The 19652-nt window shown below is 36.8% G+C and overlaps 1 protein-coding gene across 1 annotated transcript in view; it reads right to left on the bottom strand.

Moving 5' to 3' along the window:
* Positions 1-13867, bottom strand: part of LOC129268115 (synembryn-A-like) — a 32422-nt gene extending 18555 nt beyond the window's left edge. The window contains exons 1-4 of the mRNA XM_064104946.1: positions 13458-13867; positions 11659-11847; positions 8820-8867; positions 7840-8032 (exon numbers count right to left, since the gene is read on the bottom strand). Coding sequence (XP_063961016.1) covers positions 7840-8032; positions 8820-8867; positions 11659-11748 — 331 coding nt within the window. The 5' untranslated portion in view covers positions 11749-11847; positions 13458-13867. The remainder of the gene's footprint in view (positions 1-7839; positions 8033-8819; positions 8868-11658; positions 11848-13457) is intronic.
* Positions 13868-19652: the final 5785 nt, after the last annotated feature.

Raw genomic sequence — 19652 nt, 5'->3', positions numbered from 1 at the left:
TTCCCCCTGTTAGTTGATCACTAGCCGTTCCACTTTTAGCAAACCGAAATATCCCTGCGAGAGCGTAGTCTGCTAATTCCGTGTACGCGCTCGTCGATCATTGTTCCTTAGTTTTAGCATGGCCTCCGTCGAGTTTCTCCCCCAGCGAGTTCGGCGAGGAGCACAGGAAACCGTTGAATTTTTGTTAGATGGGTTAGATAATTATTTAAAAAAATGTGGACTAACTTACCCCTTTATATGCTGTCCCTCCAACCTGTAGTTCACATGTTACAGTAGTTTATTTTGACGTTCATGAAAACGTATTAGAGATGAGTCTGTCAAAATTTTGGCTACAAATTTCCACGTGCGACAAGATTGGTTCATGGTTCTTGAAACTGCGAGATACATTATACTGCATGCTGCATGCGATGCGATGCGATGGACATTGGTCACGCTCGCTCAGCTCGGCGCTTCGGCCTGACATTCTCTCACGCTTTATCCAACTCTATGCATTCTGTTCATACACAGTTTTGCGTGTACGATGTGTTCATGTCTTTCACGTCATATTTCAGCGCATGCATTGGGGAAGGGAAATTAATTTGGAAGTGGGAAAAGGGAGAAAAGAAGAAAGGGAAAGGTAAAAAAAAGAGGATAACAAGTAAAGGAAAAGAAATAACAAATGAGGCAAGGGAAACAGGAAATAAGAATGGAACGAGCTAACATGATAGCAGAGGCAGATCAATTTCGCGGCCAATATCACGAATATGGGGGGGGGGGGATTTTTCACCCATTATTTTCCACGATCGACAACATAAAATAAAACATAAAACAACATAAATGCAGGGGCCGCAGAATGGTTTTCAAAGTGAGGGGGGGGGGGGGCTGAGTCAAATGTTTTATTTTTTTTTGGGGGGGGTGACCATGCAAAAAATCACAATCAAATGGTCATTTTTACTTTTTTGAACACGGTTATGGAAAAAAGCAGGGGCTGGAGCCCCCCCCCCCCCCTCACTTCCGCGACCCCTGAAATGTATAATCCTATACGTACTATTCAATATAGTGCGAGTGATGCGCGAGTTAAAATTTTTCGTAAATGTCATATTTTGTCCTGAAAATAAAACATCTAACTAATAACTATACTGCAAATACGAAGCACGAGCAGATTTTTTTTTCATATATATTCTGGCCTGATAAACAAGGGACCTGTTCTGATTGTAGTATTGAAGACGATACATAGGCCTATATAATTATGATGGCCTATTTCAAGAATGGAATAATGCGAGCGCGAAGTGCGGGCTGAACATTTTTGACATTCCAACAAGAAAATTGACATTCTAAGCATTAATCCTGAACTGAATAGGTATATAACTAGACAATACGAGCGATAAGCGCGATGGGGAAAATTAAGATTTAGAGCTAAAAACGGGACACTAGTTCATGTTTTGTAAGGCATGAAGATGGGTAATTAGGCATCTTCCTACGTAATGCGAGCGGGAAGTGCGAGCAGAATTCTAATCTGAAAACTATTTCAAACACTGAAAATGAAACTGACTGGATGTGGATCGCACTCAATAAATGATTCAAGCGCGAAGCTCGAGCGGATATTTTTCGGAAATTATTCTGACCTAGGACGGGAACATTCTAAGGACATTTTGTCATATGAAAATAGAAATTATCTACCTATTAAGTGTCCCCAAGCGCGAGATGAAAATTCTTTCAATTATAAAAAAAAGACAATATAGTTATTAGCAATTCATGAAATGTTATTGTTATTATCTTATTTATTACTCTAATAAGCCCAATAAGAGCGAGAAATTTGTTAATATCAATTTCTGAAAACTGGATATTCTAAGTATTTTTCTATTTATGAATAGAAGGCATTGGTTGAAATATCTTTAACAATTAATGCGAGCGCAAATCACGAACCGATTTTTTTAAAATAAATTGTCATGAAAAGGGATTTTAAATAGTTTGTTATAGAGATAAATAACTAACCAATCGAAATGTGAGCGCGCAGCGCTAGCTGATAGGTTTTGACAATCAGAGCTGATATGTTTTGACAATCAGACCTGAATAAGAATATTTTGAGAATTTATTGTAAATACGAAGACTAGAGATTGGGTACTTGACAAATAATGCGAGCGCGTAGAGCGAGCTGCATTGATACTCGATCAGACCATAAACGGACTACGGCTGCACATTAAAAAAATCAATTTGTAAATCAAGCAACGTGATATTTTAAGCTCCATATAAGCCCATTGAGGATTATTTGTATCTCGATATCAAACATGCAAGTGCGAGCGAAAAATTCATATAGTGATATGAAAGATTCTAATTTTTTTTGTATTTTCCAAGTCTTCTTCTCACCTTATTTTTTTCATTTGTCTTCCTCCTCTTTTCCTCCTTTTTTTCTCCTCTCTTTTCCCTTTTTTTATTTTCCCCACTCCTAGAGGGACCCGGGAACTTCGCCCTGGATCCGCGCTCGCATTATTTATGTTATTAATCTAGAAAGATCCCAAATTACTCATCCTTTTCATTATTTACAAAACATGAATGATGTGTCCCGTTTTAGTCTAAATCTCTTTTTTTTACGCTCGCGCTTCGCCCTCGCATCAATAGTTCAGTGATATACATATCCTGTTTACGTTTACAAAAAAGCTTAGAATTTCCCTTCTTTAGGTAAAAATGTACTTCTATTTGATTGTTGAAATATGCAACGCATTCATGGCTAACTGCAAGACGTCCTTGACAGGTGCATGGTTCCTTTTCGATCAGATCAAAACGTATATTTAAAATTTCTGTTCACGCTTCGCAGTAATTATTTAGTTGCATATATACACGATTCGTTCAGGCTCACAAACATTGCCCAGAATGTTAAAATTTCAAATACAAAATTAGCTCGCGCTTCGCGCTCGAACTATTTATATAAGGCTTATGAGATTATTAAATATTTATGTTGATTTATAGGAATACAGCTAATGGACTACCCCTTCAAATAAACATACATAAATCAACTTCGAGCGGCCGATTGTGGAAAATGTGACTGAAAAATCCCCCCCCCCCATATCAGCGAAGCTGGATCCGCCCCTGTACCCAACATATCATTTGTAAATATGCCTCTATAAAGGAGCTATATACAGTTCTTTACTTGTGTTTCTGCTCAGACTCATTAGAAAGGTGCAAATTGGAAACTTGAAACTGATCATGCATCCAGTGCCATTTGGCCAGGGTATACCAATCATGGTACAAGAGCGATTTATATAGTTTATGGCAATATCGAATTGGACTGTGTCAGGCAAGGTCGCCAATTATAGTAAAAAGATTCTTATAAAATTTTACGTTGTGAAGAAAGTTCAAAAATGGTCACTCGTTTCGTGTTAGATGTCAAGTAAGATTTTTTATTTATTGGAACGTGGAACAAAAGAAAATGTATCATTTTGGATTTTGAAATAAAAATTGGTGGAAACAGCAAAACAGACGGGCCCATATTTTATAATGGCAATTTTCGTACATTTAGCTCTATTGTGCAAGACTCTCTTACACTGGGGAAATGAAACAGAATATATGATAAATGACCATGCATGAATGAATGAATAAATGCATACAATTATTAAAGTAAATAAATAAAAATGTATGTCTATGAGCAATTTTCAAAATATACCTTGGTCGCCCCCAGCCCTGATCCGCCAATTTACATGTGGAAAGAAAAATTATGGGAAAACTGGCGTATATGCTGTATTCTCGACCGCTGGTCTTTCTCACATTCATAAAATATTTTGGGAATAAGTTTTGACTTTATAAAATTATGAAGTCAGAGATCTTTTCATTACAAGAGATTCGTACTTTGTTTCGTTGACAAACAAAAATTACACGTTTTATACAGCCGAAGGCCAAATACTTGCTCGTGCAGTATTATTTTGTCCACCCTTATGCGATTGGTGAGGTTGGGGGGGGGTAGGCCTATTGGGGAAGGGATAGGCCATGCAGTTGAACAAATAGGCATTTTCACAAGAAAGTGTGTGTGAAGAAATAATATTACTTCAATGCACTATGAATTATGATGCAATTAATTTAGGCCGATATCGCAACATGTTTGTTTGGGGTTTATTTGCTTTTCTCTCACTCATAACAGTCCGAGTGACAATATATATCCGGTTATTCATGAGGGACGTGTATCGTTTGGTTGTCAAGTTAGAAACAAAGAATTGCAATAATAAAGTTTGTCAGACTAGACAAATTCCCAACGACTCGTTCCCATGCAGCTCGATCCCCACCCAACCCCCCTCCCCTACGTTCTTTCTTTCTCTATATAATTTCTTTCTTTCATTGCATTTTTTCCCCTTCCCGTTCTTTCACCTCCTTTTTCTGATAATGACTTGAAAATCGATCAGTGCTTGGCTTGTAAATCATTGTCCCTGCCATTTTTTTTGCATCTCTCCCACAGTTCAATGTTTAATTAAAGGTCAAGTCCACCCCAGAAAAAAAAATGTTGATTTGAATCAATAGAAAAAAATCCAACAAGCATAATTTTGAAAAATTCATCAAAATTGGATGTAAAAATGAGTAAATCAGTATGGCATTTCCAAATTTCACATAGCCTATATTTTTCACAAAATAGTTATATGCACAACTCAGTATTATGCAAATGAGAGTTGATGATGTCCCTCGATCACTACCAACCGCGTAGCCAGGATTTCATTTTGGAGGGGGCGGTAAATGCACGCGAAGCGTGCCAACACTTACAGAGCGCGCGAAGCGCGCTCCCTAGGGGGTGGGTGCAGGGAGGGGGAGTTTCCCCCTCCCTTGCGAAGCTTTTGGTGTTTCATAAATTAAAATGAAAAGGAGCCGTCTCTCTTGTCTTTAGTACCTATATATCAGCTCCAATTCAGTTGACTATATTGTGATTTTGAACATTGTTTTCAAAAAAGATTGTGAACGCACAAAAAAGGAATACAATGGAGGAAATTAAAATGATAATAACCCCGTGCGAAGCGCGGAAACTAAAGCGTTTTATCAATTTTTTGCCATGAAAAGGGTCCCGAGAAAACGGTATTCTCAAACACATATTGGATACTTCCCTTGGAAAGATCAGATTTGATTACAAACAATTTAGCGACAGTGCATATCTTTAACTCGAAAAACAGAGGAGAAGAAGTGTATATGCCGGGAGGAAGATATTCCTCCCCGCGCAGAACAACGAAACTCTGAAATTTCAAAGGGCAGACGTTTCATCAAATGCAGATATCTCCAATACCCGATCGGCTCTAATTCAATTAATTTTCTAAGATTATTGAACTTCATTACAAGGAAAATAGTGCGCAAAAAGTTGAAACTTCTGTGATTTATTGAAATTATATAAAAAGGATACCTAATTTCTTTGACTTATCCTGAAGCGCTTCATTTTGAATTATAAAGAAACTTTGGTGTCATTCAAAATGTCAAACTGAGGGCGCAAAACAGGACAGGAGATGAATGTGCAGGGAAATGACATGAAGTTTAATAGAATTTGATAAAAAATATTGTACTTTTTTATTTAATAAGATACGAATTTTATACCTTCCTCTTTTTAAATTAGGAACCTGTTTGCCCCAAAAATTATGGTTGTTTAGTAATGAGCTGAAAAGCGGGAGAAGTTGACTTTATGGAGGTGACGGCAGAAATTGATATAAAGATTTCACCCAACCGGAGCCGACATGACCAGAAGTTGCGCGATCAATAAAAAAAAAAGATAACTTCATATACTTCGGCCTAACCATGCCCTAATGTATACATTTGAACTTTACCCGGCAAGAAACACATATATAGCTGAGGTGGAAAAACAGGGTTAGAGAAAGGGTGGGGGGAACAATGGAGATCTTCAATATTGTCATTTAACCGCGCGCAGCGTGGAAGCAAAATTCATATATAAATCTAGAGCAAGAGTGAAGGAGTTTCTCTTTTGAGAAAAAAAAAGAATAAAAAGAAAAAAAAAAACTCAAAGCTATACCTTTCTTCCCTTTCCTCCCTTCCCTTTTCCTTTTCTCCTCTCTTTTTTCTCTTTTTTTCTTTTTGGGGACGTTTTTTTTTTTTGGGGGGGGGGCGACCGCCCCCACCGCCCCCCTGGCTTGTTTGAATTATATTTCAATTAGAGATTTGAAAATAAGGACCAACTTGACTGAACCATAGATATAATCCTCAGCGGTTATTCCACATATTCAGGAAAAAAATAAAATTATGGGGAAATATATAAAATGATATCGAGGCCCTATATCGACGTTACACCCGACCCACATTATTATTTTTATTGTTCTTTTGGTAGGCCTATTTAGTTAGTGAGATAGTGGTTATTACCATGTGAAATGGCCATATTATGGAAAGATATACGATCAAACTGAATAACATTATTTACAGAACTTTATCCAATAAATTACTTATTCCATAGGATAGCCAGTTTTCTGAAACTCAGCATGCTGAGCTGTATACTAGGCCCATGGTTTCGATTGAATCAAATTATCTCGGGACACGCAGGATCTCTCCATGTACATGACCAGTGAACTGAACTCTTCATGACCTTTAGGAGGCCCGGTATACAAGATCATTGCATGCAATGTATCTGTTGACCTTATTACGTAACGTCTCCACACGCACTATTCAACACAAACACACACACTCATACCGTACACCCACGCACAAGTGAATGAAATTCCCGGCCAGTCCTACTGCATACACAGAACATACATCCAACGTGCACACTATAGTCTACGAATTCAGACACAATTAACCCAAAGACTGTTTATATATCATTTTAGTGAGAATTAAATCAATGCATTTCCAAAACATAAACAGGATGCACAATCTTGGAATTTTCTTTGAATGTAAGGGTTCTTTCTGTTGGTTTCATTTTCCTTTCTTTTCTTTTGAATCATTAGAATCGTAAAATAAAACTTTTTGTCAATCTGAAACAACATGAGCTGAGGCTAATACGCGGGAAGTCGGAGAAGAACAAAAAAAAGAAGTTTTTCCAATTCTAATTCTGTGCTGTACGTTATATTCATTCTGATTTATAAATTGTTCCAGTGTTATATTAGCAATCAGAGAGCAGATACTTATTTGCAACAGCTAATATCGTGGTTGCATTTTTTTAATGGGGAAGATGGGACGGTCGAGGTTTGTTATATGCAAGCGGCCCCCAGCCAAGGGCAAGTTCAAACTTCAAGGAAGGTAGGAATGAGGTACGTACTCCTAATATCGATCAAGGCTGTTTAGATCTAAAGTCTGCTCTGCCGTTCGTTGTAATGTGATGCAATCATGCAAGGAAAGTCTGGAAACGGCAATGTATCTACGACTATGAGCTTTGTAAAACCATAGAGCTGTAATAGCTCTATGGTAAAACTGATTGACAACGCAATTGTGTAGCGAGGACTACATTATCGTTCTCGCGTAGCACACGCACGGCAGAGGCGGTGGTGCGCACTTTGAGTGTCTGCATGCAGCTACGTTTCAAAAAGCTGGGTATCCCGACAAAGTAAAATCCACACATGTAAGAGCATAATTTATCATGAAAAACACCTTTTCATTTCATATCATCCACATCATGACTGTTTTAGGACATACACATTCATATAATATACAAATTAATTAGAATGGTGACATGCCGATTTTGAGGAAGTACCAAAACTATCCACCCTCTTTAATATCATAATCGTTTGGCTCCTCATTATGGCCAGGTAGTATAAGGAAAAAGATGCACAAATTCTTTCTGTTCAAGCTGGAGCATGGCATACTTAAAGCAAATTACAAAACAGTACTAAATACACAAGGGTGTCCTATTTGACTACACATTCTAATCCTAAAGAGGGCAGCAGACAGCAAAGTACTGACCTTTGATATCATAATCCTTTGGTTCCTCATTAAGGCCAGCTAGTTTAAGGAGAAGGTGCACACATTCCTTCTGTTCAAGTTGGAGCATGTTGTACTTGTCTCGGCTGAAGATCTTCAGTGATTCCAAGCAGAGAAGTTGGCATTCCCAGCTATCTGTCTGCTCTAGCATGTACATAACATCCCCTACAAATTTCTGGTCAAAACAAAAAACCCCAAAACAAAAAAGGAACAAAAACAACAAAATATCCATCAAATAAAGAAAAGAGTTCATCTAGCAGTAACGTCTCATGGTTTACCAGAATTTACAACAAGAAAAGAGACTCATTTCAGTATTTTTAAACAAAGATACTTAAAAATAATTGGTATCAGAACCCCCCCCCCAAAAAAAAAATCCATTTTATGAGAAAAGAGTGAGTGCAATGATCAGTGATATCTACCATAAGGTTAGCTCTCTTTATACATGTACTTAAACTTGATTTTTCAAATTTTAATTTGAGAAAAGACAGTAAATGCAGTCAATACACAAAGATAGTTTTAAAAAATTGGTTTAAGGGCAGGGGGTGTTTCACAGAGAGGTAAGTGTGACTTAGAGTCGCACACTTGCGTGCTGTATAAAACGCATCACCGCATTGGTCAGATTATGCGCAGGGCACACGCACTTCCGCGTATCAATCAATCAGATTTCGCATTAAATAACATGTGCATTGGTGTTTAAGTATGAGTCAATGTCACACTTTAATACTCTTTGTGAAAAAAACCCTGAATATATTTCATTTGTTATTGATAAAAGGCTTTACAAAACAGGAAAAAAGGCCCCATAATGCAAAGCATAGTACTTGATAGAATACATGATTTTCGTATTGCATTAATAATCATTACATGTAATCAATCATACAGTACTTTACTAATAAAGTGTATGGTCAAGCATTATCCCTTGTGTGATACAGACACTAAGAATAATGATAGAGATAGATGCTTACCTTTTTTGTTTCTAATTGCACGTCTGTAAATGAGAATGTACCAGCATTCTGTTTTAAAAGAAATTAGATAAATGAAATTGATAACTACATGTATACATTGTATAGTATCACCATCCTACTGAACTTATTTAAAAAACAAGAATAGTATAATTGTTCTAAAAAATGATCAATTTTTCCGAAGCAGGACCCTTATGGCCCAGTGGATTATGCTTGAGACTTTGAAACAACAGAGGATCGTGGGTTCAATGCAAACCATGGCGTTATTTCCTTTAAAAAAGAAATTAATCCACATTATGCTGCATTCCACCCAAGAATTTAATCTTTGACATGCTTGTATGATGTAAACAACAACTGTCATGCTAATTCCGGTTATGATATCCAAGTCCTTTGGAAGCTAATGCAGACATTTTGCTCTATACAAGAACTGCATATCATTCTCAAAGAAATTTAAAGAACTGATAAAAGATTATCTGCATTTAAATGTAAAGGATAGTAGTTGCAGCAAACAACTATTTCAGGTGAAACTCTTTAAAATCAGGGTTACTTGTCACCAGGGTTGAAAATACACGGGAGCGACGAGCAATTCGGCCCTCGTGTGCTTTGGAATCGCTCTCGTAACTGCCTAAAACTGCCAAGTACTGAGCGACTCCCAACATGAAAATCGCTCCCATCTGCGCCCATCCAGTCTCCCATTTACAACTGCATATTACTGTAGTAGTAGTCTGAGCCAGGCTAGCACAGCCGCAGTTTTTGCTTTCATGCATCGTCGCATTCTGACGTGTAACTGAGTGGATTTTTAAAATCACGGGCGCGGCGCTTCAGAAAAAACGCGTATCAAATTTCAAACTCTCGATATCCCTAGTACTATTTTTCAAAACGCTGCGCGGCACCAGGTCTCGCCGTAACTTTGATAGCAAAAATTTTCCTTTTCTATTGGATTAATTTTGTAAGATACCATCCTAAATTTGCAAAAAAATAAGATAGTGAACTCTGAAGAAAATCACATATTTTATTTTAGAGTAACTTTCGGAAACCCCACTTCTCAAATCTGAACTAAGCCACTTGGTGCTCTGGAAATTTGGCGCAGATCCCACAATTTTCAGACCGAAATTAGGATTTTCTGTGGGGATTTTTGGTGAGTAACATTCAGTGCCCGAGTGTATACATGTATTGGCGCTAATGCAGTTTCATACCCGCCTGTGTTGCGGTGATGATTGACTGTGAGCTGTGTGTTGCGGTGGTGATTGACTGAGAGCTGTGCTATGTTCAGTGGCTGAGCTGCGTTAGCGTAGGCATAGCCTAGCCTAGCTTGAGAAATAGTTGACATGGTGACATTAGCTGTCAGGCTGTGATGCATTCAATATTTCATAAAATAATTTTCAAGTGAGTTTTAGTTAAAGAGTATTCATGAAAAGGATTCCTCTGAATACAAATTCTGTTCAAATGTTATAAACTTCATCCTTTTCAATTTGATGGACAAAATGGGATATTAAAAAAGAAGTTGAAACGTCCATTTAATTTAATATACGAGAAGTAATGAGACACAAACAATAAACATTAGATCTACATGCAAATGGACAACAATAAAGAAAATAATAATTCAACAATTAATAACAATGAAGAAAAAATAAATAGCAATTAAATAAACAATGTTTAACATTATATAAATTTGTAAACAAGCAGGAAAAACTGCGATGCGAAACCATGTGCTGAATCACTCTTAAAAATGGCTCTCGAAAACTGAAAATGGCTCTCCTTTATTTTTCAAAATGGCTCCCTAAAAATAAAAAGTAATTTCAACACTGCTTGTCACCATATTATCATATATCTAGATCTTGAACATTAATGTAAACTTATCTTTGTGAAAATCCTGAAATATTAGCTCAAAATCAATCATTATAATGGTCACAGGGGTATGAGTGGTCACAAATAAAAAGATCTGAAAAAAGGAAGTGAAGAGTGTTGAAAAAGTCTGAAATAGAAAGAGCTTCCATACTTTTTGTACAGAGGAAGGCCAAAAATAAGCTGAAAATTAAGCTTAAAAAAAAAAAAAATCATCTGAAATCAGATAAAAATCTGATCTCCCACACCCCTGTGATCACTAAGCAAATGCGGGACAGTGATATTAATATTACTTGGAAAAACACCCGACATTTGATGGAATTTCATGCTTATTTTGCTCATTTCTCAGCAATTACTCATTTTCTTCCAGAGCCACTTGGCACATATTTTGTATTCATACATACACACTTGGGTGGTAATTTTATTGGATTTCTGTTCGAATTCATTTTGAGATCGTTACCAAAACTGGTATTTATCTTTAATCAGGAAAAGGTACATTGGAAAACCATGGATAGATAAAATAGGCCCGTATTCTGAACTCAGGTTTAAATTAAACCCTGGTTTAAAGTTGTGGTTTAACTATGGAGAGCCAATTGTGCACAAATTCCTTTACAGTACACATTCATTTTATTAACTCACATGACACCCAAATTGTTCATAATTGTCTTGGAATGATAACTGAAGTATATTTCTTCATTATGAAAGCAAAAGGAAAACAAAAAAGAAAACAAGAAATATATAATATAGACAGAATTTTTGAAATGTTTGGTTCCCCATAATTTTAGCACAGAGTTAGACCATGGTCTATAAACCTGACTCCAGAATACGGGCCATAGGGTTATATAAGAAGCATAATTATCGACAATCGGCCTATTTCTTAATAATTTGTTGCTTGGCTTTTATTCCTTTGGGACAGTATTGAGGGAAATAAGAGACATTGTACAAGCATACTATATTGAGGGGAATCAGAGGTTATAGCAGGTGATTATTTGTTTACCTCTTTTGTGAATTCCTGCAGTTTGTTACAGATTTCAGTCTCGTTCCCAGATTCAAAGGCCGGCACAGCCGACACCAGTAGCGTGTTCATCTTGGGACGCTGTTCATATGACGAACTTGCCTTGGAAATACAATGTACTTTGTACCTCTTGAGATGTAACCAGAACTTGCACTTCTTCAAATCTGTTCACTATGGAAGTGGAAAACAAAATAGAAAGAAAACATGATGAGAGTTTGTGCTGTGAACACATATGAAATGTGCATGTCTCTTCCTTATGGCCGAATGCAATCACTGTGCATGCACTTTTTCGAATCTGCTTTTAATCTGGAACTTTGAAAAAAATACAATAAGAAAGTGTTCTTTACCTGTGTATGTACATAATACTGAAAAATTGGTTGACGATCTCTGCACTTTTCTAGTAAATAAGGTAATACAGTCTCACCTTTCTTATCCGGCCTCCCCTTATTCGGATCTATTATCCAGACAGACACTTGCCAAGATTTTTTTTTCAATCTAGTACACGGGGAAATGAGATTTCAATTTAAACTCAAAATTCCTATGCAAACTCACTTTGATTACCGTATATACATTTCCAATATAGTCTACCTACAACCACATTATTTTTTATGAAAATATCTTACCCAAATCACCAAAAGAACTAGACAGGATAATTTTCCAGTAAATCGGGGAGCAGCGCAACCATTTCATCACGTTCACTCCTTTTTTTCCAGGAAAAAAACAAAACATGTCTCACTAGATAGTGCGAGGCCTCGATACAGACAGCGCCATCTATCAATGTTTGAGCCTACAGTCATAACAATGGCTGACTTCCCCAACGTTACGGACGCGAGCGTCGCGTAACGTTGGGGAAGTACAATAAGAAACAAGATGGCGGCGTAAACATCGGGCAAGTCTCTTCCGTCTTTTGACAATATTTTTTCATTTTTTTTGATGAATTCTTGTTTAAAAATAACAACGAGAGCGTAGAAATGTGGGAAATGAAGTTTTATCCCATGTACATGATTTAGAGCTAGATCTTTTAGAAGGAAAGTAGAAATCTCGGGGGCGAAAGTTTCAGGGTTTTTTGCGGTACACGCAGATGAATAGGGAGGACTCCCTGGCTTCGTTTAGAGTAAGCCTACGTTAGTAAATGATTTTTACTCTCAAGAAGCCGCCTGGCTACACTGCACCACCATCATCATCATCATCCTCATCATCATCCCCATCCCATCAGCATCATCATCATCATCATCATCGTCATCCTCCTCATCATCATCACCACCACCAAGTCCAAGACCAAAACACCGACATCAATACAATTGTCAATCATCATCTTCGACTTCGTCATCAACACAATCATCATCCATTGATAAAAATGATAAAATTAATAGAGGCTAGAGCTACCTGGCGATTCAGTTTCTGTCCGTCCTGATCCTGTGCTGTGCAATTCGAATCAAGACAATCATGAGTCATGACAATAATTTTAAATAATACTCAAATTAATAGATGATTCGTTGTGGACGAACACAATAGCACTGCCATATTGCATGTACAAGTTTAACAACATGATAATATCCCGCATTCCATTACGATTACGGGCCGCGCCGGTAGCCTACCGGCCTAACACCGCCGACGTGACGCGAGTCACCCCCGAGTGCCGGGCCAGGTAGATCTACCACAAGACATCGATGGTTGAGCCGCGGGTTTGCGTGCAGTCGATTCTCGACCATTTTGCCTTTTGGGGGGACATGATTGCCTTGTTGGCATTATCAGTTTCATTATTTCTCAACTAAACTTACCTCACGCTGTTCTGAACATCTAATTTGGGGTATTTGAAAGACACTGATCTCACTAACAGCTCATCAGGCACAACGGAAAAATAGATGGCTCGTCAACAGGATCAACATCAAAGAAATTTCATGTCGATCGACTGTTCTGATTTTGCATCACACAATATAGTTTGTATTGACATCCCTTATCTAGTTCTATTTTGTGTAATTAATGATTTTTGAAACACTTGATTTTGGGGGTAACATGGGACACCCCGGGCCCGGGGTGCAATCCCCCCCCCCCCCCCCCCTCAGTGTTATTTAGGGTACGCCTATGCTAGTTCCCTCCCTTTGAAAGCACCCCCCTATCGAAGGTCGGCCAAAATTTCTGAACCCGGCCTCAGTTCGAGGGCTTTTCGCTGCATGGCCTTTTCTGCTGTGGAGACCCCCCTAAATCCAGAACACTGCTCAATGTACCCCCTATCTCAGGTGAGCTCTCATTCCAACAAAAGGTTCGTACTTTACTTTTTCAAAATGAAATAATCCTGAATGAGCCTTCAAAACTAGCAGGAATTTCAGAATTTGATCCCGGGATTTGATCAAATTTTCTATGATATTCAAGATATTTTACAACCGTTTAACCCCCTTTAAAATTTCTCAGGGTTCCAAAGAGAGAGTCAGAGAGATAAAAAAAAACACCCCCTTTTTGAAGAAATCTCCGGTGAAAATACAAAAACATCCCCTTTTTTACAATTCGCGGGCCGGACTTGTCCCGGGAAAAAGGGCCCTTTACCGGACATTTTGGGAACACGCATGCGGTCCTTCCGACCTCGGATTGGGGGGGGGGGGGGGGGGGGGGTGCACATCAAGAGGTGGTCAAATTGGACATAAAATGGGGGTGAAATGGGACGACCACAAAATAATCAGTAAACGCACTTCGGAGATTGATGATATAACAAACAATTTTGAACGAAGATATAAGACAAAAAGGGATGATTTTGTGACAGAAGGCCCTTTACAAACTCTAACAGTTAGTTGGTTGAGGAAAAAAAAACATAGTCGCAGAACATTTTAAAGTTTTCCCTCTATAATGAATTGCATACACCATTCTCTCCTCAGTTTCTTCCTGAAAGTTCCTTTTTAATATAGTAACAGGTAGGGTTAGTCTGGTCTATTAAAGATATCATCTAATAGATGATCTACATTTATTCTTAACATTTTCTTATATGACAACTAAATTAACATTTTAACATTGGTAAATTTATTACTAATATGAAAATTCAACCAATTTGATTATTATATGAGCTGAATTTCTACCGCACTGATTCATTTCCAAACTTTTCTTTCATTTCCCCCCTCTCTTTTTTCATTTGAAGATTGCACTTCTGCAATTAATGAGCATACAATTGGTCAAACGTTGTAAACACCGTTTTGAAGAACACAAACAACACTAAAACAACTGTTGCATGCAAGAACACTCAACAATAAGAGCAAGTCAAAATATGATATGATAAATAAAATATGATAACAATATTCTCTCATAAAATCATTGTTTCCTTGCAGTGGCGGACCGTGACCCGAGGAGACAAAGCATGGGAGGGGCACTGTATTGTAAGTGAACAATATGCTGTGCCCAGTGGCGTACCTAGGATTTTCCACAGGGGGGGGGCAAAACCGTCCGCCAAAAAAAAAAAAAAAAAAAAAAGGTCTTCGATCATAAATAAAGGATTTCGTTCCAGAAAAAAATTGACAAGCAAAAAAAAAAAAAAAAAAAAAAAAAAAAAAAAAAAAAAAAGGTCTTCAAGCTCGTCAGGGGGCATTAAAGGTCTTAAAGCTCGTCAGGGGGGGCAAAAAAGGTTTTTCAAGTCCGTCAGGGGGGGCAAAGATACGTTTTTGCATGGGTTGTGACTCGTCAGGGGGGGCAGAGTGCCCCCCTGCCCCCCCCCCCCCCCGTAGGTACGCTAGTGGCTGTGCCCCTCCAACGCTTTGTCTCCTCCGGGTCACGGTCCGCCACTGTTTCCTTGAATATTAAATGTAAATTTGCTATGAGACGTGCCTGTAATTTAAAAAAAACAGTTATCTCTCACAGTCACATGTATAAGTTTTATGATTGCATTTTAACATTGCATGTACCTGTTTTGCAATATTCCCTAACTGGATGCGATGTACTTTTTCTTTTCCTGTCTCTCTCTCCCCCTTTTTTCTCCTTTTTATCTCTTTCTCTGTCTTTTTACTCTCTTGCCTCTTTCTCCTTTTCTATGGTTTTCCTTTCATCAATGCATCAAACTCCCAATTGCTTCATTCACTATGGACAACGTTGTATTGTAAATCAGTATTGCAAATCATTAATGTTATATTTTTGTATTTCTCCTTTTTATTTGGTGTCTGACCAGTTTTCACTATTGATGCTTACCTTTTTTTTCCTTCTATATATGTATATCTTGTTTACTTAGTTAACTTATGATTAGATATGATGTCCTTTCAGTTTCTGTCTGACTTTTCTATTTCTCTCTTTCTGTCTTTCTCCCTCCTTCTCTCTCTATCTCCTTGTTGCTCTTTCCCACTCTCTCGTCTATTATGATTGCCATCATGTCATTTTTTTTTTTTTTTTTTTTTTTTTTTTTACACATAATTCTTATATTTTTTAATCTGCAATTTATTGTTTACTTGTGGGTCTTTCTTGTTTTCCTCCTTCATTCCTTTTTTCCCTCTTTATCTTTTGCTACACCACTCTCTACTCTCACCTTTTCACATGCTCACTCTTGCCATTCTTGCTCCCCTTTCTTGCTCCTCACCTGCTTTTTTATATATACAAATTAAATCTGTCTTATTACATGCAACTCCTCATTCTATTTCTTTTTATACTATTATTGCATTCTAAACATAATGTATATTTTTTTCTTCTTTAATGGTCACTGCATGTTATGTATTTATTTATTTCTTTGTTATGTATTTTAAAAAATGTAAACTCACATTGTTAGTCCTCGGACTTTTTGATGAGTATTGCTTAATAAAACCGAATTGAATTTGAATTTGAATCTGGATCGTATTAACACTCTTTACACAATCCTTTAAGAGCTCAATTTTATTCAAACAAAATTCTGTGAGTATAAAATGACAAAATGTTGTGAGCTTTTCTGGCTCGTCGACACAAAGCGGCAAATCAGACTGACATTTTCCCTCCTTGAAAAAACATAATTATTTGTAAAACAATGAAAAAAAAAATTCTGACATAACATGTGAGTATCACACAGCAGAAATGAACAAGTCACATTATGAAAACATTCAATATTTTTTCCTACACATAATCCTATCCCATGAGGTATATACGTGTAAATTTGAGGGGGTGGGGAACTTCCTCTTTTGAAAAGGGCACTTAATTAAAACAAAGAATTAACATCCTAGGCATAGTGTGCAATAAAGATGAAGATGAGGATGTCTATTTCACAGTGATGGAATTTGTAGTAGAACTTACATGAACTGGGGAAATGGAACAGTGTGTCCCATTTCTCCCTCTTATTCAGTAATAAAAAATAAAAATGGCAGTCACTGTTTCTAAACTGTCGTTTATCAAACAATTATCTTCAGAAGTTTGCACACTTATTCAGTTACTAAATAGCATAATAAAGGTCCTACCAGATCGATGTGATATACTTGATATTTTACTCACATGCAATTAACGATGAAAAAGAAAAAGGGGTATATAAAAAGAAACTCGTTTATAACTTACCTGTAGAGCTATAGAGTAGCTGATATATCCGTTTGGAGCTATGCCTAGGCACACCTTTTTACTGATGTAACCGGATTGCTGATTGGCTGATTATTTTACAAGTTACAAGAGTGTCCCCTTTCTGCTCCCCCTAACGTTATATACTTTTTTTGTATTAAGTAGTTTTTATTGACAACTTCAATTCATATACAAAATAAAATATATATAACAAATAGAAGTTTGATGTCTTTACAAAATTGATAAATACCTTGACAACTTATAAATTTAACATCATTTTTTTTCTTGAATGTTACAATAAAACACAATCATGTCACACATCTTCTAAAACATAATTATAAATAACATTGATAATAATAATATGCATTAAGAATAAACTTCTACAATAAATTCAACATATTGAATTTTCAGTGTCAAATACACAAAAATAAATCATTAATAAATAAAACGAATTGAAGCCATCAGCATATTTTTTTTAAAAAACCCATTGCCTCAGCCTCTTCACTCAAATAAAATAAATCTCAACAACAAACTCAGCCCTGGACCCTACCCCCCTCCCCCGACCCTCCCCAAAACACCCCCATCCCCTATCCGGTGGAGAGCTGGCTCGGGCTCCAATAAATGGTCTAGTAATTAAGTTTTTCCATTTAGAGAAATGGATTGTAAGAGTCCCCCTCTTTGTTGCTAAATTCTTTTCTTCTCTTTGATCCCCCCTAATACTATTTTTTATTTCAATCAATGAAGGAGGTTTTTTTAATTCTCGGTTTTTGTAAATAAGATATTTAAAGGACAAGTCCACCCCAATAAAAAGTTGATTTGAATAAAAAGAGAAAAATCCGACAAACATAACACTGAAAAGTTATGAGATTTTAAAGTTTCGCTTAATTTCACAAAATAGTTATATGCACATCCTGGTCGGTATGCAAATGAGGAGACTGATGACATCATCCACTCACTATTTCTTTTGTATTTTATTATGTGAAATATGAAATATTCTAATTTTCTCCCCATTGTCAAGTGAAACAAAGACTAATTTTCTCTGAACGTGTGGGATTAGCATTGTTTAATATTATATGGTTCAGTCAAGTTGGTCCTTATTGTCAAATCTGTAAAAAATGAAATATTGTCTAATTCAAACAATAAAAAACAAAAGAAATAGTGAGTGAGGGACATCATCGACTGTCTAATTTGCATGTCACTGAGTTGTGCATATCACTGTTTTGTGAAAAATAAACGAAACTTTAAAAGGTCATAACTTTCTTATTTAACATCCAATGTTGATGAAATTTTCAGCGTTATGCTAGTTTGATTTTTTTATATTTATTCGAATCTTTATTTTTCTGGGATGGACTTGACCTTTAGCTAAAATCAAAACATGATTAATTAATTGATATTTACCTTTACTTTTCTCCTGCTTCCCGAAAAGAATTTCCTGCCAACTAAATTTATTCATTTCAAAATTTAAACTTCTTGCACACATATCCCAAAGTGATTTTGAAAATTCACAAGTATAAAATAGATGTTTATACGTTTCTTCTTCATTTTCACAAAATGAGCATAAATTGGTCGAAACAAGACCAAAACGGAAAAGGTGGTGGTTAGTGTATATAATATTATGCAAGAGTTTATACTGAAACTCCCTTAATCGACTATTCAGTGTGCAATATCTTAGTCTTAAAAATATACTTTCTACTTCCTTATTGGTAAGATCATAATTCGTTCTAATTTTGTCGAAAATAGAGGGTTTAATGTCACTTTTATTCAACAGCTGTTCGTATATTTCTTTTGATTTTAAAAGCATTAAATTAGTTGTTTTCTTACCCAAATTGAAATCGATTCCAGAATTATGCTTTGCATTTATTACGATATTGTTCTTCCAACTAACTATACTGCGTGGATCGATCGATCGACCACGCAAGGTCCAAGTGGCTACTAAACAAATTTTTAAGTACTGTCTTATAGAAAATTATTATCATATAGAAAAAGTGAGGCAATGTTAACGCTGCTTTCAAAACAACCCCATACCCAGGGCCATTTCAAAGACGAGCCCCCCCCCCCCCTCCCTCCATTACAGTTTACACCCCGGCCCCTGACAGGTCCATGCTCTAATGCTAATAAATGGGCTTTCATGACGTCGCGTCGATGTATCGGATTTGTAAAATCCGGATATTACCGTATGCGGAATCGTCCGGGTCAGAATCCGGGGCATGATCCACGATGACGACTTTGCGTTTTTGCTGGAGAATCATCGTCTAAAATAAAAGGTAAACAGTAATTTAACTACCTCAGTGTAAAATTTATTGATAAATGAACTCTATAAGCTTCTCCTTTTCATGTTCGGCTGTTTTATTGTCAATCTGTGGAATATCTTGGTAATTATCGTTTGCTGGGCCGGGTGATATTTTAGTGTTTGTGAAATGTCTGATCGCAAGAAGAAGGGTGATCGTGAGCGATTTATTCAGTGTGCAATGAGAATACATTTATCAAGGAGTCGTGAT

Source organism: Lytechinus pictus, chromosome 9, assembly GCF_037042905.1.
Source record: "Lytechinus pictus isolate F3 Inbred chromosome 9, Lp3.0, whole genome shotgun sequence".
Classification (NCBI taxonomy): domain Eukaryota; kingdom Metazoa; phylum Echinodermata; class Echinoidea; order Temnopleuroida; family Toxopneustidae; genus Lytechinus; species Lytechinus pictus.
Note: the sequence above shows the minus strand (reverse complement) of the source record. Positions and strands in the feature narration are given on the sequence as shown.